Source organism: Fulmarus glacialis, unplaced genomic scaffold (genome assembly GCF_000690835.1).
Source record: "Fulmarus glacialis isolate BGI_N327 unplaced genomic scaffold, ASM69083v1 scaffold36838, whole genome shotgun sequence".
Classification (NCBI taxonomy): Eukaryota; Metazoa; Chordata; class Aves; order Procellariiformes; family Procellariidae; genus Fulmarus; species Fulmarus glacialis.
Window position 1 is genome coordinate 18,665 of NW_009230801.1, and position 20,992 is coordinate 39,656.

The window sequence follows — 20,992 nt, forward strand, 5'->3', positions numbered from 1 at the left end:
TCGTGAATTTATCCTTTGAATATAGTTTATTATGGGCCTTCCCCACCTTCCCCGCCTTAGTTTACACATTCGTTTTCTGGAGGGTTCTTGTAATTACAATGATTTATCGGTAAGACGGAAAAGAGAAAATTTGAGTGAGTAAGAAAGAGATGGTATTTTATCAGACAAAAATTCCCTTTCTGTGCCGTGTCCAGTGTGTTTGCCTGCTGCCTGCGGCAGGGACGACATCTTTTGAGGCTGCATGGCCCTGAGTGCGCTGGCAGCAGACAGCAGATAACCTGCTCGTTAGTTGATGAGGCTCTCGGGCCCCCACTATGCTGAGCGTGCTCCCCGCTGCTGGCAGTGTTGTGGGTCTCTGCCCCACGGTTGGAAATGCAGGTGTGTGGCAGCAGGTTGGCAGGAGGAGCTGCCGAGATGGCGCCCATGGAGGTGCTGGAGGCCCAAAGCAAGATGGTGGGGAGTCGGGGAAACTCAGCACAGGGAAGAGGCTAGAAATAGAGGAGCATCTCCGTTTCTGCGCTTATAGAGGGGATTACAAGGTCCCTGACGGCACCTTGCCTACTGATCGAGGGAGACAGAGGAACTGACCAGTTGGAAACCGTTACCCTTTACTCCAGCACCTTCCACTTCCAGCAGCTCTTTCCTCTCAAGCAGGCTGGAGCCAAGAAACACACCATTGCTGGTATGCAGAAAGAAAGCAGCTTCCCTAGCACCTTCGGTGTTGTGTCTGGTAGAAGCCAGCTTAATAGGGTCAGAAATTTGGAAAATGGCTCTGTGCGTACCAGCTGGTGGAAGGGAGAGGCTGCTGTCCTCCTGTCAGGGTGGGCTGTGTTGAGAAGGCGCACGCAGCACGGCCAGCAGGCCGCTGCCCAAAGTACAAACCCTGCATGAGCACAGAGGCAAAAGGGAGCGGGCTGGCAGCCTCTAAAAGTTAAATAGGGAGATTTTTCATTCACAAGGGCTGTTCCAACAACTCCTGATGTTGATAATGATGAATGGTGTGTAATGGAGAGCTGTGCAGCCGAGAGAAAGAGTTCTTTGAACATGGCTTTTCCACTGTAGCGCATCAGGACTAATAACCCGACTTCCTTTGATAGCAGGTGATGGGATAGGAAGCAAACTGGAAGGAAAATTATTTTCCTGAGCTTCTCACAGAAGGCATATGAGGCACCAGGGCTTTTGCTTGTCAGTCATGCAATTTGCTTTAAAAGGTGAGAATTCAAGATTGTGTGGATTATAGTAACGATAACGTTGGTCACATTTTAGCCCACTGGAAAGATAGACACGACTGTTTAACGAAGCAGTTCATTAGTGTTCAGTACAGTTCACAGGAGGGAGCAGTGTTTTGGGGTTTTTTGGCAGGTGAGTAATTACATTCCCTATCACCTCTCTAGTGTTGGAAGGGACAGTGACCGAGCAGCGTTCTTTCTGCTGCCAGGCATCCCCTGATATCCCCTGTGTAACATAAGGCCTGTTCATTTACTTACTTTTAATTTAATGGTGATGTTTCCAAGGTCATGAACCTTTGAGCTTTCTTCACGTCTTTACATTTTTTTATTCCAGCATAATAAATAGAAAATAAAAATATTCTAGAGATAGCATTGCTGATCTCTAAATTCCCCCTAATATTCTGAAAAGCACTGCATATGCAACTTGAAATCGGTATGCACTACATGATAGTGTTAATTTATTTAAACTGCATCTAGAGCTTACTTTTCACTCATTTATATAGGTATGAATATATATAGATAGATAGGTATGTATCTGTGTGGGAGAGATGAGATGTTTTCAGTTGGGCTGTTTGTTAACTTCTGACAGGAGATGAACGACCAACACTTGAGATCTTAAGAACTTTTCCCTCCCTTCTTTGCACATTTGTACCCCTGGAGTTCTGGTAGTGCCCTCTCTCTGTTTCAAAATTCAGTAACAGAAGAAAGTTAACACTAAATGTAATTTTATAATTGCAATAATGATCACACAGCTGTGCTTTCCTAGTTGCATAATGCATGTCGGGATCAGTTTAGGAGCTCAGCCTCATTTCCTGCCCAGATGTAATTCTGGTGACCATTATTACAGTAGGAAGGCTCTCCTCATTCATTACGGCCACAGTCTGACGGAGGCCTGCACGGCATAACAGAGGCCGGTGTAAAAGGATATTGCAGCTCTAGGTTAGCTGCGCCTAAGCTTTTGGCCAGTGCGGGAAACATGTCTGGGTGCGTATGGACAGGGCAGCTGCAGACAGCACGAGCAGCTCATGCGCATGTGCCCCTGTGTGCATAAAAAATAATAATAAAAAATAACTTAGGTGTGCCTTTCTTTCTTAAGAAATGTTGTCTCTATTTATGAGCATGTGAAATTTTGAGGACGAGCTCTTACACTTAAATGAACCTGTGAGCAGCCCATAGAAAAGCAAGTGCCTGCAGCGCTAATAATGAGAACTGACAAGGCGATCCTGCTGTGTTTATTTATGACCTTCTGCCTTTGTTAGCTCTTGTGAGAAATTCCTCTCTAACCATAACAATATTGCTGGAGCTTGGCACTGCGCTGAGGAATCCTACAGCGCCCCGAGGCCGCTCACTGGCACGGGTACAGCTTGCAACAGATTGGCACGGTTGTTGAAATTTTCGTATGTTTTCCCTTTATTTATTTCTTTACTTAATTCATAAGGCTGTTTGTTCCTTTGGTACGTTTGTTTATTCTGACAAGCGCCCTTCAGAAGTATTTTGGGACTTTGTGAAGATCCCAACTTACTGATTTGCTTTTTTTCCTCTTTTTTGGTGGTCTGTCTAATGAATAACTCAGAGGATGAAATGAGTTTCAGTTTGATAGTTCCAACAGGTAGATCTTCTTAGTAGTTGTGAGGTAGGTAGGGTTTTTTTTAAAGAAAGACAGCAGTGTATAAATGCTGGCCCTATTTGCAGTCTTCAGTGTAGAAGACCGTGAACGGGGGACTGGGACGAGCGCTCAGGCAACACTGCAGAAAAGCAGCAACAACCTTACAAGCCACGCAGCAAAACTTTCATCAGGTTAAGAAACATATTCTTCTTGAACTGTAGCTCTTACAAGCCATGCCTTGACACAGATGGCTGTTTTCCTGTCTTTCTATCACACGCATTCCCCAGAAGACCTCTCAGCCCTGCTCCCTAAGCTGTGTTACGTAGCTCAGACACAGATTTGGAGGATGGAGAATCAGCAATAGGTAGGGCTGCATCTGAAGGTCTGGCAGGGCTGAAGTCTCTCTTTGCTTCATCTTGCAAGGACCAGGATGCAGCCATTGACAAGCGCTGCAGTTCCTCAGCCTGCTGCCTGTGACGTGGGATTTCCGTGGGGGAACAGCAGCAGCAGGAGAGGAGGGGAAAGGATCACTGCCTTACAAGATCCTGGCAGACCCTCTTTGAAAGAAGCTTCCACCTGCAGCCCTTTTTTTCTACCTCTGTCACGTTACCTGATGTGTTTTTTCGTACCGTGTATGAACACACTAAAAATTCAGTGCAATAGAGATCAGTGGGGAAAAAAGTTCTCTTTTATTCTATTTACAAATATTTCATACAACTGGCTTCCAAATGCATTGTCTCTGTGGGCTGTGGTACTACAGTGGTGCTTGCTGGAGGGAGCCACAGCAGGGACATAGCTTGGCAGGTGTTGGGGAAGGACAGTTGGTACCTTGGGTGAAGGGCTGGGTAAAGCACCAATGTACAAGAGGGCAGATGGGAGCACCCTGCTCAGTAAGGCTCCGTTGAGTGTCCACCTGTTGTGGTCCATGGAGCAGCAGCCACATTTTTGCTGATCACAGTTGCTGTACACTGAACATCCTACCCGTGCTTTCTTGGAATTTTTTCAGAGCATTTTTATTAGCATTATGCTGAATTGGTAGTTCTGTGCAATACCAACCTACTCCCTTCAAGCCAAGGAAAATTTTGGAGGAACAGCCTACTGAAAGCTTTATCTAAAAGATCTCAGGACTCCCTGTCTTCTCCATGATAAGAAAAAGCTGCAACTTTGAAGCATGCTCAGAAACTCAGAAAAAGCTGGCTTTCGCAATTCACCACAGAAATCTTTGCTTTCTGTGGTATATTAATTAAAGAGCAGTAGTAACTGGTATATTGCTTTTTCTACAGATTGCATAGACTACGTGGTTTAACACTTCTGTAGTGACTCTTCCACATTTTCTCCTCATTTGTTGGATTTCAAGAGTGCACCTAGAATTATGAACCTGTTGGATAAAGACTAGCTTAATGCACTCAATGATCAGGACAACCATGTTGATATCTTAGCCTCAAGATACCTCTTCCCACCCCAAAAGCAAAGTTTGTAAGCCATGGCTGGGACAGCATGCTTAGCAGTAGACAGGGAAGGATATTGGCATTTCAGAATTTTTGCTTAAAGCTTAATTGAAGCACTACAAGTTATCCTTCCTACTAGGGTAATCAAGACGTTATTTCAAAAGAAATCTGAGGCCAAGACACTTCTCTAGGATTTCAAAAGCCTTTTGAAATTTATATAGAGGTTTCTGAAACAAGAGTTCTACACAAGTCTGTTAAAGCCGTATCGTCTCAAAATATCGCGTTCCCTTGCCGCTCAATTATTTTGCACAATAGCATGCCCAACCAGCACTGAATTACTGCGAGGAGATGTGAATTCCAGAACTTGGGGTGATGAGGGAGTCTGGTTCTAGCTGGCATGTGTGAGAAACGATCTGAAAGTTTATTTTCTGCTTTATTACCGTCTTGGATTTCATTTCCCAACCTTTTCCGAGGTTACTGGAAAATGAAGAGGTGGGAGGGGTTGAGTGAACAGCTCTTGAAGCATAATTGTTTGGTTTTGCTGCTGTGGCCCATAAACCTCAGAAAGGAGTAAGCAGTTCGTGTGCGTGGCGGAGGGTGTGGAGCAAAGCAGAGTCAGAGCGATCACAGCCCCGTTTGTTTGTGCTTTACTGGTTGTCGAACTACACGCCGCTGGGGTCGCACTGGGTTCAGAAGAAGGAAAGAGGGAGGACGATGAAGAGATTCTTGCGTGATGCTGCGAGAATGAGTGGCAAATTAAGCTGAATTTACTGCAGTAAATGTTATGACACTCATTTCTGCCTGATACCCCAATACAACACTGCATATCCAGTTTGTTCCAGTTTTGTTAAATAAGACTTAATTAATTAATTAATTAATACTGTTTGAGGCAAGTCACCTTACTCAGTCCCTTAAAAAGGAAGCCTTTCTAACATTTATCGCTCTTTTTGGTGTGTATATTTTTCTGCTCCTTTCAGCTTCTGAGTCAAAAGGAAGAGATGGAAGTTATTGGAGCACCTGTGGGTTTGAAGTTTAAGATGTGTCTGTGGCTTATTTACCATCTCATTGAATTGTAGTGTTTGGTTACAGGGTGTTGTGGGAGAGAGAAGAAAGAGACACAGTACGATGCATGCAAAAGCCTTAAACTAATGAAAAACTATGTTTTGTAGATCCTTATTCCCACGGTAACCTGCTGGGTCATCCTTTTTATCAAACCATAACTCTACAAAGTGTATTAATATGCCAAAAAAAAAAGGTAAGTGTTGTAGATCAAGAGCTTTTAAACCTTGGGCATACAGGTGTATAGGTTCATCAGTTGCTTAAGCCCTTTATCATGGTCCACACATAGGTAGCCTTGGGCTCTCAGAACAGCTCACTTGTTATCAACTTGCCTAATTTACTGTGGGATGAAAAGATCTGCTTTCAGTGATCAGCGGGCAATTGATTGTTGGACCAACACTTTTCTGTTCTCTCAACTGCGGTCTCCAAATCAGATAGTATTGTAGGTCCAAACTTTTTAACAGCACAGCTAATTCCTTCTGAATGCAATGTGGGATAGTCTGAGAAGCACATGTGGAAAGATGTTAGTTTATAATTGCAAAATAGGTGTGTTGTGACTCAGGGTATGTCTGTAGTAGTAAACAGTAAGGTACATTAAGTCGTGTGAGGTTGTGTGGTTGTGTTTAAAGAGCTTGTCCTATGTGAGCTACCCTGCATAGACCTATTGAGACTCTCTGCACTTCAGTCACGTGTGGGCGTACTGCAGGATAGACATGGTGCGAATTTTACCACGTTTCATGTTACCATATTCTGAAGTGGTGTTGCTCCTTTTTCCTTGAGCCACACCTGCAAAATCTGAGGTTTTTCAATATGTAGTCTCAAGATAGATGGTCTGTGTCTGACTGCGTGTGCTGCAAGTTTCCAAAAGTAGCCAGAGTAAGTGGAATAAAGGGAGTAAGCAATAATCTCTAAGGCATATTGCTGCTGCACCTGCTAAAATTTTAGGTCTCTTTCAGATCTACTGACCCATATGTTCTTTTGGTAATGTCTTGTTCTTCTTTCTTATATGCTTTTGCTCAAATCCATGTTTGTCTTTCTGGTGATTCAGTACTCCTTTCCTTGCATATTTGGTCTGATTTCTTTCTACGTCAGCTGTGAAAGTAGAACAAGGAGGTAATGGGAGGGGGAGTAGCAGGTGTGTAGTGTTTTCCTCGTGGCTTTGTGATGCTGGATTCAAATGGCCAGAAGCACAGCTAGGAAAGCAGGCAGGGCTGGCAAGCAGGGGAGTAACCCTGTGGCCATTCAAATTCTAAGCTTTCTGCAGAGAGGGAGGAGGATAGTGATCCCCAAAATAACAAGCTCCAGAGAGCTTGAAAAGTTCTGGATCAGTGCATGTTTTCCTTCAATCAGCTTCCTCTCTGTTTTATCCTGCCAGTTTAGTCTGTCTTCTCCCTGGGGAGGTAGCTGTAGGCTACATGATCTAGAAAATGATGGTAATCCAAAGAGACACAAAAGAAGGAAGTTGTTATGCCTCACCTGGTTGTTCTTTATAGGAAAAAGCCTTAAGTTTAACGGAAGGGATTTCATGTTTGGGGATGGTTAAGATTGGCACTGAGGAAACGATGGATGGGAAGTAGTATGAGTATGACTAAATTTTATTAGGTTGCTGTTACACAAATGTAACTTTTCTTTCTTATTCATAGGGGCAATTTGTTGTGGTTTTCATTGATTTGGTTGTTTTAAATATTGATGATTTATTGATGATAAATAGCTGATGCTGTAGCTACAGTTGTTGTTGGCTGAGAATTTTTCTTTGCTACAGTACTGAAGAAACAAATGGCTCCTAAGGGTTTATGCCTTTTTGTTTTTAAATTTTATTTCCAGAAATTCTACGTGCTAAGCATTCTGCTTCAGAGATAAACAGTGAAGTTCGTATCTTGAGAGATGCTGTGTTATTGTTTTTCTGTTCTGGAGATTTACTGTTTATTTCTGATATAAAAAAGTATTGTTGTCAGACAAGCTGTGTGTCTTACCTGTTTACAGTCCTTGTTAGACTTTGTCAATTTGCTTTGATAGCACATGGGTCATTAGTATTTATCGTTTCATACACGGGAGTTGATGTTTGTAAACTAGCAACTTTTTTTATGCCATTAAGAGATTTCTTGATGCAGCTGGAGACCTCAGGAGCCCCCTTCCTGTTAACTGTCAGGGAACTGCAGACCCCATAATGAGTGGCATTCAGCATGGGCAGGGAGGTGTGCAGTTGTCTGGGCTTTCGTCTGGTGCCTCGAAGCTACAGTGTCAGTTTTGAATTTCTAATTGCCCTAAGTTGTTTTTGCTGTAAAGTTCTTGTCTGGACAAGCAAATAAGAGTCCATCGTGGATCAGCGTAGGCACAGAAGTGTGACCATCTTAGCAACTTTTTCTCATCCCGTGTCTGACAGATGCGGGCATACCATGTTCTGTTCTTGGACACCTGTATCCACAGGTCAACAATTTTTATTTTTAGTTAAGGTTGTCTTACAAACACAGATCCTTTGCTTGTTAGACAAATGTGGTAAGAAATTATTCGTTCTTTAAATGAACTGGGAATTGAATGCTACAGTGAGATGCCATATTCAGCAGAACAAAATCATATTCCTCGTTAGGGTGGCAGTCCTGCCTAGGCAGCCGAGAAGGCCGGTGGTATCTCTTGACCCTCGCGGGCTATGCTGTCGCAGCGGTGTTCACTGTCGACGAAAGTGCAAGCCTGCGGGCACATGTTCAAGGAGGCGTGCCTTCAGCCACAGCCTCTCCTGCGCAGTCTGCATAGTCCCAACAGCTCAGGTCCTTAATCTGAGTTCTGAGCCAGTGACACTCTGCACCAAATCATCATGTATGCTTTGGTGTTCATATTGTAGGACCAGGAGTTACCTAAAAAAAGAAAAGAAGAGGGAAAAAACAGGCGTGACTGTACATTTGGGTCTGCCTTTGCAGCGAGTCCACTTAAGATCCCTTACATTTGGAAGATGAAACATTCCCATTAACTGAGTGTTTGGAGAAAAACCCAAGTCAGTTAAAGTCAGAAGCAAAATTCATACCAGCTTTAGTGAACCTGTTTAAAAAACAAAAAAGCAAACCTTCCTTTGCTCTTTCCCCACTCTCAGCAAATAATTATTTATTAGGACTAACACTTTTCTTAGAAACAATGTTTTCTGTGCACTTTTAATCAGGGGGATTTTTTAAGACTGGAAATGAATTTCGTATCCAAATTACGACTAAGAACTGTGCAAAACAGTCATTTGCTTAGCAATTAGGTAGTAATCTGTGACTTGAATCTGTTTTTCCAATTTGGCTTTTTGTAGATAATTTCTTGAAGACTGATGTAATTCCAGGATCCCATAAGTTGAAAAGGCAGCAGATAGAGCACTGGCACTGCATTGTTTGCTTACGCTTTTTCTCAGTTGCTTGAATGAATATAGGGCTTTTGGGGAAAAGATTTTGCATCCTCAGGGACTTCCCTGTATAACTTCTCAGAGAAGGTATTTGATACTGATCGGAGTCCTTGCAACACAGTTCAGTAACTGAGTTATTTTGGGAAGCATATGAGGTCTGCAGAATGAAGGGAATTTGTTTCCCCAGCAAGTGGTGCTTTGTCACTAAATTTAGTGCAAGCAGCTAGTGTTTTTATCACATACATAGAATTTCCTTCATCCAGAGTATTGCATGAATTGTTTACCACATAGAAGTTAAAGTTAAAAATTTGGTTAAAATCACTAAAACATCTAGTAAGTGGAATAAATTAAGACTGACAAGTACCATGACTAACTAAAAAGTACCTCTACCCAACTATTGTCAAAGTTTGGGTTTGTCTTGCAAGTAAGTTTTTAGTATGAAACAAATCCTCTCCTTACAATAGCATGTTGTGAGGCAGAGTTGTACACATCAATAAAAATCGAGCTTTTTCCTCAAGGAGGTGTTTGAAATGGAAGTGATCTTGTCTACTTTTCCTTTTCCAAACCTTGAATTACAAGATTCAGAGAATGAATGTTGTTTTCTGTCCCCGAATTCATTTCAGTAAGGGGTGTAAAAGGCACTTTGGCAAAAATGTAACAGCAGCCTTGCTGTCTCCTGTTAAAGAAGAATTTGTTAAGGATGTGCATTAGGTATGTTTGGTGTGCTTAGTTGAGGGTCTCACAGTGTAGCTGGCATGGAAGGAGGACATCCGTGTAGGGGATAGCAGCCTTTGAAAATGAAAGGATTTCCCTCGTCATCCCCATCGTTGCTGTGCCCGTGTGTTTTTTCCGGTTGCGCAGGCAATGGGAGGCTGTTAGCTCGCTCGCTGCCTCGACAATGTGACCAGCAGGGCCTTTGGAAGACTTCTTGAAACATGCTATTATAGGCTGCTTTGTGATGAAAAGAGGTCTTACAAATATCTTGAAATTTAAACAGAGCTATTGTGGGTTTTCCCTTTGTGTGCGTATGTGTGTTTGTCAGCCAAATCATTTGTTCAAAGTTAATCTCAATTACAGAGCATATTGTTCATAATCCCCCATGGCTCCAAAACAATAGCAGAGTGTATGTCTGCTTGAATATATATTTACATACTTACATGTAAAATATGTTTGCTTGTATATATAATTTTACTTCTAAACACGGTGATTCGTGTTAAGGAGATGGATATTTCATGCAGGATCCTGTCTTTGAGCAGCACCATCCTACATCCTACATAAAAGACTGCAGGAAGGCCTGAATGGAGCGAGCAGGGCTTTGATCCTGCAGCCAGTCGGTTGCTGCAGTTCCTGCAGTTCCCTACGCATAGCGCTGGGATTCGTGCTAGCAAAACAGACGGTAGGGTAGAGTCTGGGGTTTTCAGCTTCTTGGAGACCAGGGTGGGGTTGGGTGTCTTTAATTTTAATATCTACAGAATACCTCTACTTTTCTTCTACTCCCTGAGCATAAAGGAATCGACAGGCAACAACTGGGAAGTTTAAATAAATCCCAGGTTGTATATGCTCCGCACAGAGAGCAAGAGAACCCCAAACTACAGTAACCTAGTGTGTAACTAACAGTGAACTTAGGGTGTAACTTAGCAGCGTAGAAGCTCAGTTAGAAGGTGCTCCACACTTTCCCTTTTTACCGATTTCAGAGAAGATGCTTATCATTTTTCAACTGTAGGTATTTAGCAAGGGATCCCTTTAGTAAAATCTTGTTTTATGTCTGGTGAGACACTCTTGAGCAAAACAGGCAACTGTGTGAAGGGTTTGTGGTGTAAATTTTTGCTCCGTGGTGAATGCTCTAATCCTGTCACACTCTGTGTAAAACTGTGGTGATATTATCGAGTTACTATATTCTCCTTTTTGCTGTTTATTGGATCTAGGTGTATTCCTCGTGTAAGTTAACATTATTATATTATATATGGGTGTTTGTATTTTTTTTTCTTTTGCTCTCTTTCTAGGTAACTCTGGGTTTCCTGGCTCTATGTAAGCAGTTTGCTTCCTTCTACCCCTTGCTGGCTGCGTTGCAATAGTAAATTGCTGTGCTGTTTCAAGAGTGTCTCTCCTGTCAGTCTGATAAGATCATACCACCAGGAAGGCATAACATTATAATCCCAAGCACAATGTGATCCTGTTCATTTTAGCTCTTGTACTTGTCAGAGGGACGAGAATAAAGGTTGTGCATGGGTGGAAGGTGAGGCTAGAAGTGAAGATAGTCAGAGATAAAACACTTTGCTAAAAGAGATAAATCCTGCATAGGGACATTTCAGTTTGTAATCAAGGTATTATCTAGAAATGAACTTTGAAACCTGGCTGGGATGTCCTGAATAATACAGGATGTAAAGCTGACATAGAGAATACAGAACTGTAATACGGATTTGCGACAAGGGAAAAAAATTATTTTGTCCTTCATTTATTTTAGAGTTGGTGCCACATTTGAAAATATAGTCATACCAATATCATAGACAAGAATAATAAGATTACTCTACAAGAAACAAATCTACAAGAAACAAGAGATTTCTGGTATTTCTAGACTTACTGTATTTTACTGGAAGAAACAAGTGCTTTCCAGAAAAAGCCTGTGAAGAGAGGCAAAATTTAAGGCATGCCTTAGGGTACGGGGACGTCAGCCCCTTAAAAGAATCCCAGCAATTACCTAACCTGCCAACTTTCCAACAAGATAAATGGAAGCGCTGTAGCTTGAAGGTGCCTTGGTTTGAATGAGATGCAGTAAGTAAGGTCTCTCTGTTCTTTACAGGCATCATAGATCTGATAGTACTTACAAAAGAAGAATAGAGTTGGTGCCCTGCTGACTAAATTGTCCTCTAGAGGAGTATTAGTTACAGAGCTTCTTTGTTAACTAGGCTGTATGTTTAAACCACTGTGAATTTCTCTTATTAGTAGGCTTTTTAATAGCTTTACATATGGTTATGCTAAGTAAATGCAAGTATATCCATGTAATTTACGTATATGATGTGTACATGTACAGTATTTTATATATAAATAAATGTTTGTGATGTGGAAATTGCACATGACTTTATTACTGTTCTGTTAAACCAAGGTAAAAGCAAGCATTAAAATACTGATAATAGGAGAACAGTAAGTCGACTTCTGCTCTTTCTGTCCGGGCGCTTCACAGAAAGTCTTTCTTCTCCTTCTCTTTAATTTCCCAATTAGCTTTTGTGGATAACAGAGCTGATTCTAAAGCCTTTGTATGCTGGAAGTTTCCCCATTGCTCACCTGCTCAGGCTTTCTACCTTAGAAGACTAGGTAAGGCCACGAAGTGTATGTTAACAAAAAACACAAAGTAATCATCTGCAAACCACCCTGTGCAGAACAGCTGATATTTCTCATTTTAGCCTGCTGTAACACAAGGTAAAGGTTGTATAGCACAGCCCAGGCATCTAGATAGGCAACAGCCTTTCGTGCTGTCCTGAGAGCAACCTCATTATCAGCTTTCTTGATGGGTCTGACGAATGAATGCTACCGTAGCATCCTCAGCAGATGAGTTGATTGCGAAGTTCCCCAGCCCAGGGAGGAAATCAGTGCTTACGCTGAGCGCATGTGGGGAGTGCGAGGCACTGCCGGTGTGCTGAGCCCGCCTGGCTGCTCCCTCTGCATGTACTGGGGGGGGTGGTGTGGCTTCGCTCTTTAAATAGGCTGGCGTCATGCAAGCTTTCCTCTTTCTTTTCCGCTTTTGTGAAGGAGTTGCATGAGGTTGGTGAGGAAATCCCTGGAAGGCAGGTACTTGAGGAAACGCCTGGGACTCGTCAGTCACTCCACCCCCATGGGAGGCTGGAGCAGTCAGATACAACCTGATGGGAAAAGTGAACTTCATTCCTGTCCCCAGGTTCTTGCCCACACGCACGCTCGGCAAGCTGGGGAGATGCTGTGGGGAGCAGTCAGGTTTTGCCTTGGTCTCTGAACAACAGATAATTTTATCACGGACAGTGCTAAGTGCTTCATGGCTTTTTGTTATTTTGGCATGTTTGTTTTTCAAGTACTTCGTGGCTTGCCAAAACAAATGAAAGCTATAATCCACACACCCTTTAAAAATCTTTGTTATTCTAAACATAAAACCCTGTGCTTTCTATAACTTCTATCAGTTGGGCGCCTGTCTGTGTTTTTACGCAGAATTTGTATTCCTTTAGAATAGGCTCTATTCTGCTACATTCAGTTTTCAGGGGTTTATTATATGCTTTTCAGCAGCATTTGTTTTATCAGCACTTCCTGCAGCATTCGTTACACATCACGACAGCAGCGATTTGATTCCATTTAGAAGAATACCATATTATGTATGGAAAAGAAGTAATTGCTTACCTGTTTGCCAAATACATTCTACTGTGAAAAATCTCTAGCGTTGCTCTATACTGTATCAAACGGTGTTATTTCTTGTTTACATTTTCTACAGTTAATAGTTTCGAAAAAAACAGTGGAAATAGTTATTGCCCATTTCACAATTAAATTTCCATTTGTAGGGATATGGAAGTCTACTCTTCAGTGAATGCAGAGTCCACACATAGATTGAAGTTTCAAACTTAATTTTTGCTTTTCATATGCCTAATGAAATATATGTACAATTTTGTGCTTGTCAGAAAATGACCTGTTTTATATGTGAGGTAGCTCTCTGCCTCGTTTGCACCTTAATTTGCTAATAGAAATAGTAACGTGCTCGTTAACTTGTGCCTTGCCAACAGTTAGAGGGGCACAGCTATCTTTGCGCTTTTCAGTTTGTATGAGATTTTTCTGTGATGCTTAGGGATTTACATTTTTCCTGACAGTTAAGGGGCATGCACTTGCTTTGTCACAGCATTCTTGGTTTTTCATATCTGATTTTACAATGATTGAAAAAACCAAATTACTCACACAGATCCAAAGACCAGTATAACTCCCATGTTACAGCTTTAGGGAATATGCCCAGCAATTCATAGTTAGAACTCAGATGTGCTTTGACCTACGGAGGAAATTTCTCATTGAAGACACAGCAGTTATGAACTGAAATGGAGCAACTGTTTAGCAGTGTATTCAAATGAAATTGAAGAGAAACTGTGAGTTGTACACTGGTATTTGATGGAAACAGAGAAGCAGCCTTCCTTGCTCCTAGGTGGCCAGCGGGTCCTGTGATGCTGCTGAGGGCAGGGCCTCTTCTTGTGTCTCTTCTGCGAGGTGAAGGAGCTGCATGCGAATTTTAGAAGGGCTGCGTATTTTACACTCTTCTTTTCTCGTTTTGGTGTTGGTTTAAAGAGTGAAGTGTATAAGCTGTGATTGTAACGGTAGTAAACCCCAAAATGAAATACTGTGTGAAAGTGAAGCTGATGTATCATTTTCATTAGTTTTGGTATGCTCAGGCAGAATTTGTGGGATTAATTTTGAAAGCTTAATCCAGATGGAAAAGGTTAAATTCAATGTTGAGTGAATTTGGTTCCAATTCATTTGTTGCCCTTGCTTGTTCTTTTTCTCAGAAGAATTAGAGGTTAAGCAGAGAATTGTACATACTATCCTCATTTTCTGCCATCGTTTAACTACATGAACCAACGTTGAAGACAACCTCTCAGTTATCTGCTGCAATAAGTAAATAAATGGACCTTGTTGCCATGCCGGCTCTCGAGTCCAGCGGCCTGAGTATTAGTTCATACGACTACTTACGTTCTTTTTTCCTTTTTCCTCAGGATTTATCTGGATCCATTGACGACTTGCCAACTGGAACCGAAGCAACCCTGAGCTCAGCCGTTAGTGCGTCAGGCTCTACGAGCAGCCAGGGGGAGCAGAGCAACCCTGCACAGTCTCCGTTCTCCCCTCATGCTTCTCCACATCTCTCTGGCATCCCCGGGGGCCCATCGCCTTCCCCTGTAGGCTCTCCTGTTGGAAGCAACCAGTCAAGATCTGGGCCCATTTCTCCAGCGAGTATTCCAGGTAAGTTTGTTCCAACAAACAAAATTAAACCGATAGACGGGTTTATTAAATAAATAAATACTCCTGTATTCCAAATTAATTTCTTTTCTGAGAATCCTGCATTTTCAGGGCCTTTTTCTGCGAAAAATGCATACTTAAAGCAGGGGTGAATGCCATCTAAACTTCAGCTGCCAAGCCCTTGGAGTGTTCAAAGTTCTGAACTTGACTCCATACATGTGTGTGATAAATGTCTTTATGATTGACCAATACAAATACTTGATCGTAATTTTTGTATTTGGTTCGTGTGTCATCTATCTGTCACATATTTCGCTCTATTATTTACAGGGCTCCTTTTTTGTTTTTACTGTGTATTTTTGTTGGTTTTGGCTCTTGGACTTGTATGGTGGTTTCAGACCTGCAGGATGAGGCACAGGTTTTCCAACCCTGTATTGTGATAATGTAATTTTGGACATGAGTACAGAATATTGTATGAGTTATTTCTTAATATTTGCAAAGGTCAACAAGTTACTAGGAATCCATCCCCATCAGTAATAATTGAAATGCCAGTGGCATGCTTGCTACTCGCCCTCTTGTGCCACATAGAGTATGACACACAGTCATTCGTGTATGTTCAGAAATTTGTGGAAATCTGTTAAGATACCCAGAAGAAAAAAAAGGCATGCATTAATTCCAGTTCTTACCTTGTCCCCACCCATCTGGCATGTTACTTGCAGGGGATCAGGCAGCAATGTGTATTTGGTATTTCAGATAAGTTTGTTCTCTTTCTGATGCTCAAGTTTTTTATTATTTTCTGACATTTTGAATACTATGGGAATTCCTAAGAGTTAGGAGAATGCTGACATTACCCCAGGGATAACATCAGTTGCTGACAAAACCACGAAAAAATCAACATGGAGTTCAGTTAAAAGAAACAAAAGCAATGATGCTTTTTCATTACATGTGCTGTAAACCAAATGCAGGTTAAAATTCAGTGAGCAGCATGTGTTTTGGTATTCAATACAAACGTACCTGTGTAAAATGTACGTGCCTGTTTGTATAGAGAGGTTAAATTAGATAAGCAAAGGGGACAGGACAGTATGCACACAGGAGTGTTGCATACTGAATGTGGCCTGAGCGTGTCAGGCCCTGATGCTGCATGCGTGTCCTGCAGTTATTTCTTCCCTCTCCAGCCACTCTGACTGGCAGCACGTGTTCAGGTGGGGCAGGAATAGCAGGGGCACTGGCAGGACTGGAGTATTTGCATTATGTGCAGTATGGTAGCTTTGTATTTGCAGTGTATTTCCCAGTACGTAGTGCAGAAGCCCGTCCCTGTTCTTGAGTGAGGCCAGATAGTCCACCTAGCTGGAAAGGTAACATTTTCTCCCAGTCAGATTCAGGCAAGTAAATGGATTGGCATTTTAGCAGCCTGATTGCTGAATAGGGAAACGACGTTGTGATGTTGAAAATAGCTTTATTGTAGCCATGATAGATAAGGATGGGAACAGGACAGTGTGTAGGGGAAAGTAATAACTTTTATGAAACCAACTGATCCCTGTGGGATAAAAATAGAAGGGGTGTGGGCCCAGAGGCCAGGGTCAGAGTTGCTTCATCACTTCAGCTGAGCCCAAAAGCTCATTTTTGTGACTGGCCTAGTGAAAAGTATTGTCTCTTCATACAAACCATGCCATCATTTTGCATGGTGATTTTCTGGTCTGCTGCGGTAACACAAAAGCAACTGTTCGTCAGGAAGGATTTTTATGAATGGCACTAAATCAAAATCACCCGCCGCTGTTTCCCCAGTGTGGGCGAGCTCCTGGTCTCTGCAGCTCTTTTGCTAAAGGTGAACTCCCAGGCGTGAGCTAATGCAGCGCTCTCCAGAGGGGAGCCGGGCAGCTGCGGTAGCATTGCTGCTGCTGCCGCTGCTGCTGCTGTGTTTCTCAAGCTACAAAATGACACGAGCAAGGCTGCTATTTAAAACCCTGCGACTAGTAGGACACCGCCGGGTGCTGGGGCTTTCAAGCCGTATGAATTAGACTGTCCTTTCACTTAAGTGTATTCCCACCGTTGTGCTTCATTGCTAGGACTTTGGTAGCTTTTTTTGTCAGCCATATTCACGAGACCCTATGAAAAAGTAATACAGAGCTTGTTTGCATTTCTGCGACTGTTTGCAGCGTTCGGGTTGTGGCCGTTTTTAAACATAGATTGTGTAGTATAGCATCTCGCCTTTAATAATTTTGTTCGCTGCTATTTTCCTCTCTGTTCTCACCCTACCCTTGTTTGTTCTGACCTCATTCCTCTCCTATTACCTCCTGCGATGTTGTGCCACAGCTTCTCCATGTGACATAGATTGGCTCTTTCAATCATTCTCTCTCCAGCAAGTCATTGTAAAATGAGCAGCTGTTGTGTTGCTGATAGCTATGGCTAGGGAAAGCCAAAATGTTGCAGGGGGTTCTTGGTGGGAAGGCCGTTAAAATAAAGGTGTTGCTTTCCCAGGGTTTACTGGAAGAGAAGCATCCTTTTCCCAATGCCTCCTTCCTTGCTACAAAATTGAAGACTAATTTAACATCAAAAGGGCAGACAAACAAACAGCCCCCTATTAAACCTCCCAAATGGCTGATTCTCTTCCACTGCCTGTTTAAGCTGTCTCCCCACCCCTCCGCAAGCCTGCTGCCCCGCATTGCTTTCTGCCACACGCCGTGAATTTCACGGGAATGGACTGGCACAGGCAGCACTGACATTGGCACATCCCTAGCTCAGTGGGCATTTCCTTCCTGTGCTCTCTGAAATACTGGACGGATATTTTGTGTGGTAAGTGGCACACACATATACAGCCTTTGTTTCCATTTGCATTACTGGAATAGACCAGGGAGATTAACCCCTAAGAGTAGAAAAAGCAACTTACACGGGTTTTGTTCAGAAAGATAGTATTCTCTCAAATGGTAACACTTCTCATTCAGACGCACATTCATTACAGCACTGAAATCCTACTCTTTTATGATTTTTAGCGATTCAAAATGGCATTCTGATTTCCTGTTAAGTAGATCATTATTCTGCTTTGCCAGAAATCCTAATCTCTTTATTTTGTAGCCATGTTCATAATTAGGGTATGTGTTCATCCAAAGAATGAGGTGTGATGCCCTGCACTGCTTTGGGTCTTGAACTGTGCCTGATTCAACCCTAAACCATTAGTGGAAGCTGACACAGCACATCATCAAAATGCAGTGCTGTTGCCAGATTTAGTGGCTGTTAATTTCACTTTTCTCTCTCTGTTTTTGTTTCCTTTCCCTCCTGCTCCAACCATTCTGGTTTACTAACAAAGCAAAAATGTAAATAAGCTAAACTCCCCTTTCTCCCCCTCATCCCCAATTTTGATCTCACTGGCCAAAGGCTTTTGTCAGCTTTTTCTCCCTCGCAGTGTAAGCAGCAAAAATTTTTAATAGTAAGAGTTCTGTGGAAGATTGCTGATAGGCCAGAAAAAAAAAGACAAGCAGATTTTGTACGAGTTAATAGATTCTATTATTTTTAAACCTCTGCAGCAATTTTTATTTGTATAGAAGAGTATGCTATACTAATAATGAATAGCAAATGCCATCTTTAGAAATAAGTAAAACTATTTTTTTCACATAGATCAGTATTTTGACTTGCACTTTTAATACATTTACTTTCTGAACAAACAAGCTTATTTTCACTGTTAAGCTGCGTTGTTTGTGTTACAATTATATTGATGTCTTCTTTCACCAAGGAACTTGGATGCGGCTGGAGTTGTAATTTTCAGGAGGAAATCTATGTGTGTATACTCTTACTTAGGAATGTTATTGCCGTTTATGCTAACCAGTGGTAGCACCGTCCTCTGATTAAAAAGACCCCAAATTTTTAGTTCTGATGATTATATGAGTCAATAAATGTGTTCTATTCAGTGATCAGCTCTACTCTCTGCAAACCCGGAGGTCTTCCCCTCCTGTATGGATCAGCTAGCTAGCTTGAAATCCAGGACCCGTCAGAATTACAGCTGGCACTCCAGGCAAAAAAGGATCAAAAGGGGAATGGGATGCCCAAAGAGAGCTGTAACAGGAAATCTTGCCTTGGTGTGCCTGTTAGGCAATGTGTGGATAGACTAGAGTGACTAAAATGCTGAGAGAAGAAAAAACAGGAGCAATAGTCTATCATAGTCCAAAAGGATATTTTAATGCAAAAATCTGAATAGGAGTGATAGTTTCTTTCATGCCTTATAAAAGAAGCCTAAGAGTTGAACTGTTTCCAGAAGTGGCTGCAGTAAGACAAGACGATCAGACAGATCATGTTTTAAACAAGAATTTTGAAAAATCTTTTGCTTGGGATTGAGCTATTCCACATGCTTACTCCATTGACCACCACTACTAGTATGTTATACGCGTGGACTCTTTTAAAACATTATTTGAGGGAGAGAAGACTACTATATTAAGTGAATTTATAATACAATATTTTTTGTTGAAGTTTTACAGATATCCTAAAATAATTGCAAAACATAAAAGGGGATTATATCCTTGTAAAATGGATATGATTCCCCTGTCTAGAAAGATTATTTTAACACATCTATCAATATTTCCCCCTTGGCTTCTCTGGAGGCAAAAATCTTGCAACAGCTTGTTGCAAGGAAGATGCATGCTGTTCATTGGCATCCGGACCAGAAAAAAACAAAACACAAAATGCCATTGACATAGCTGTGTTCTTAATCACTGCTAGCGCACAAAACATCTATTCAGCAGTTTTGCAAATCTAGAATGCTTACAAATGAAATATGTGAATGTTTCACATAGCAGTAGTTTAAAACCTTTTCTTTTGAAGGGTTTGAAAAACATTTAGGGTTTTTCTGTCTTTTGACAAGAGAAAAATAAGCAACTTGTAAGGCACTCTAGCTTGAGGCATTGCTTCTAGCATATGAAGCATCTAACCTGTGATACCTATTAGCATTCAGCCCAGGTCACAACTGATGAATAATGTGTTGTCTCCAGGCTTCGTGAAATAACTAAATAGTCCTAATCCAGTTTCTTGAGGAGAGCCCGTGCTACAAAAGGCACTATCAAAACTGCTATCATACTCGCAGTCTGGCCAGAGAGATCAGGGAGGTGTCCTTCTCTGTAGAGGTGGTCTTCCCAGAACAGGTGCAGGAGATGAAATGAGATGGAGACACGCTGTTCGAGTTTCTCCTGTTAGGTTTTCCTGATGAGAGAGGGTTTCCTGTTCCAGCACCATCAACCTGCTGTTTTTCATCAGCTCTAAGTTAAGCGTCAGATAGAAAAACAATAAATCACCAAAACCAGCATGCCCTGGGTGGTTGTTTTTTAGGGGTAGTTTTTGGTTTTTAGTTTTAAGAGTTTTCAGTTGCTTAATATCTGGATTATCAATGTTTATATTTCACGGTCACACATTTCAGTTTCAGTGTTTAATTGCTGTGTAAGCCAGTGACAAACTTTTCTGCCCCATGGACTGGAGCACAGCACTGAGGGTCATCCAGCACCCTACAAAGGCTTCATGTAAGCCTCCCCCAGACAGCCAGATTGGTAGTGCTCACATCCCCATAGCTGTGCTCTGCCCCATACCTGGTTTGTCGTCTTCGTTGATTCCTGCCAGGCCTGTTTTCACCATCCTGGCAATTGCCAAACAGCCGGCACGGCGGGGTATCTGCTGCTGTGGACGCCGAGGCAGCACGCGTGCAACAGGCCACTTCTTGTAGCTCTGTGAGTCATTGGTAGCCCCGTGCTGGTACACATCCACCTAGAGTATGACGGCTGTTGAAATCCAATTAAAATCTTTGCATAATTATGCATGTGCTCTGGTTCACGTAACAAAATTCAAATATACTTAACCACAGCCGCCAAGATTTGACAGGTATGTTTGTTGTTAGTTTTGGATGTATACTTTAAGGCCATCATTGGGCAATTATTGTTTACATTTAATCATTAACCTTCTTTCTAACTTTTTTTGCTCAACCCACTTATGTTTTTGTCAAGAAATTTAATACAGTGTATATTTGGTTTTGAACGTTTGGGTTTTTTTATTCTGTCGTTATTTGGCTACACAAACATAGACGCTCTTTCCTTCTTTGTGTTGCCAAATAAGGAATTAATTTGCATATTATCATAAATTAAAAGGTTGTCTTTCACTCCCTTGTCCTTTGCAATACTAAGCAGTGATTGATGAGCGAATGGGAAAAGTCTCTCATGTTTCCATCAGTATGTTTTTGTTGTTGTTGACAGATGGTTATTATACCTAGATAAAATAGAGCATAAATATCGTAAGTGGTTTGGTTTCTGTGATGGGATAGGCTGTTGCAGTTTTCAGTTTTTCAGTGGGCTGTGTATCA

At 41.9% G+C, this 20,992-nt stretch overlaps 1 protein-coding gene across 1 annotated transcript in view; it reads left to right on the forward strand.

Annotated features, from left to right (window-relative positions):
- Positions 1-414: 414 nt before the first annotated feature.
- Positions 415-20,992, forward strand: part of LOC104081558 (AT-rich interactive domain-containing protein 1B-like) — a gene marked incomplete at its 3' end in the record, with an annotated part of 78,758 nt that continues 58,180 nt past the window's right edge. The window contains exons 1-2 of the mRNA XM_009584355.1: positions 415-453; positions 14,427-14,670. Of these exons, the coding sequence (XP_009582650.1) occupies positions 415-453; positions 14,427-14,670 (283 nt within the window). The remainder of the gene's footprint in view (positions 454-14,426; positions 14,671-20,992) is intronic.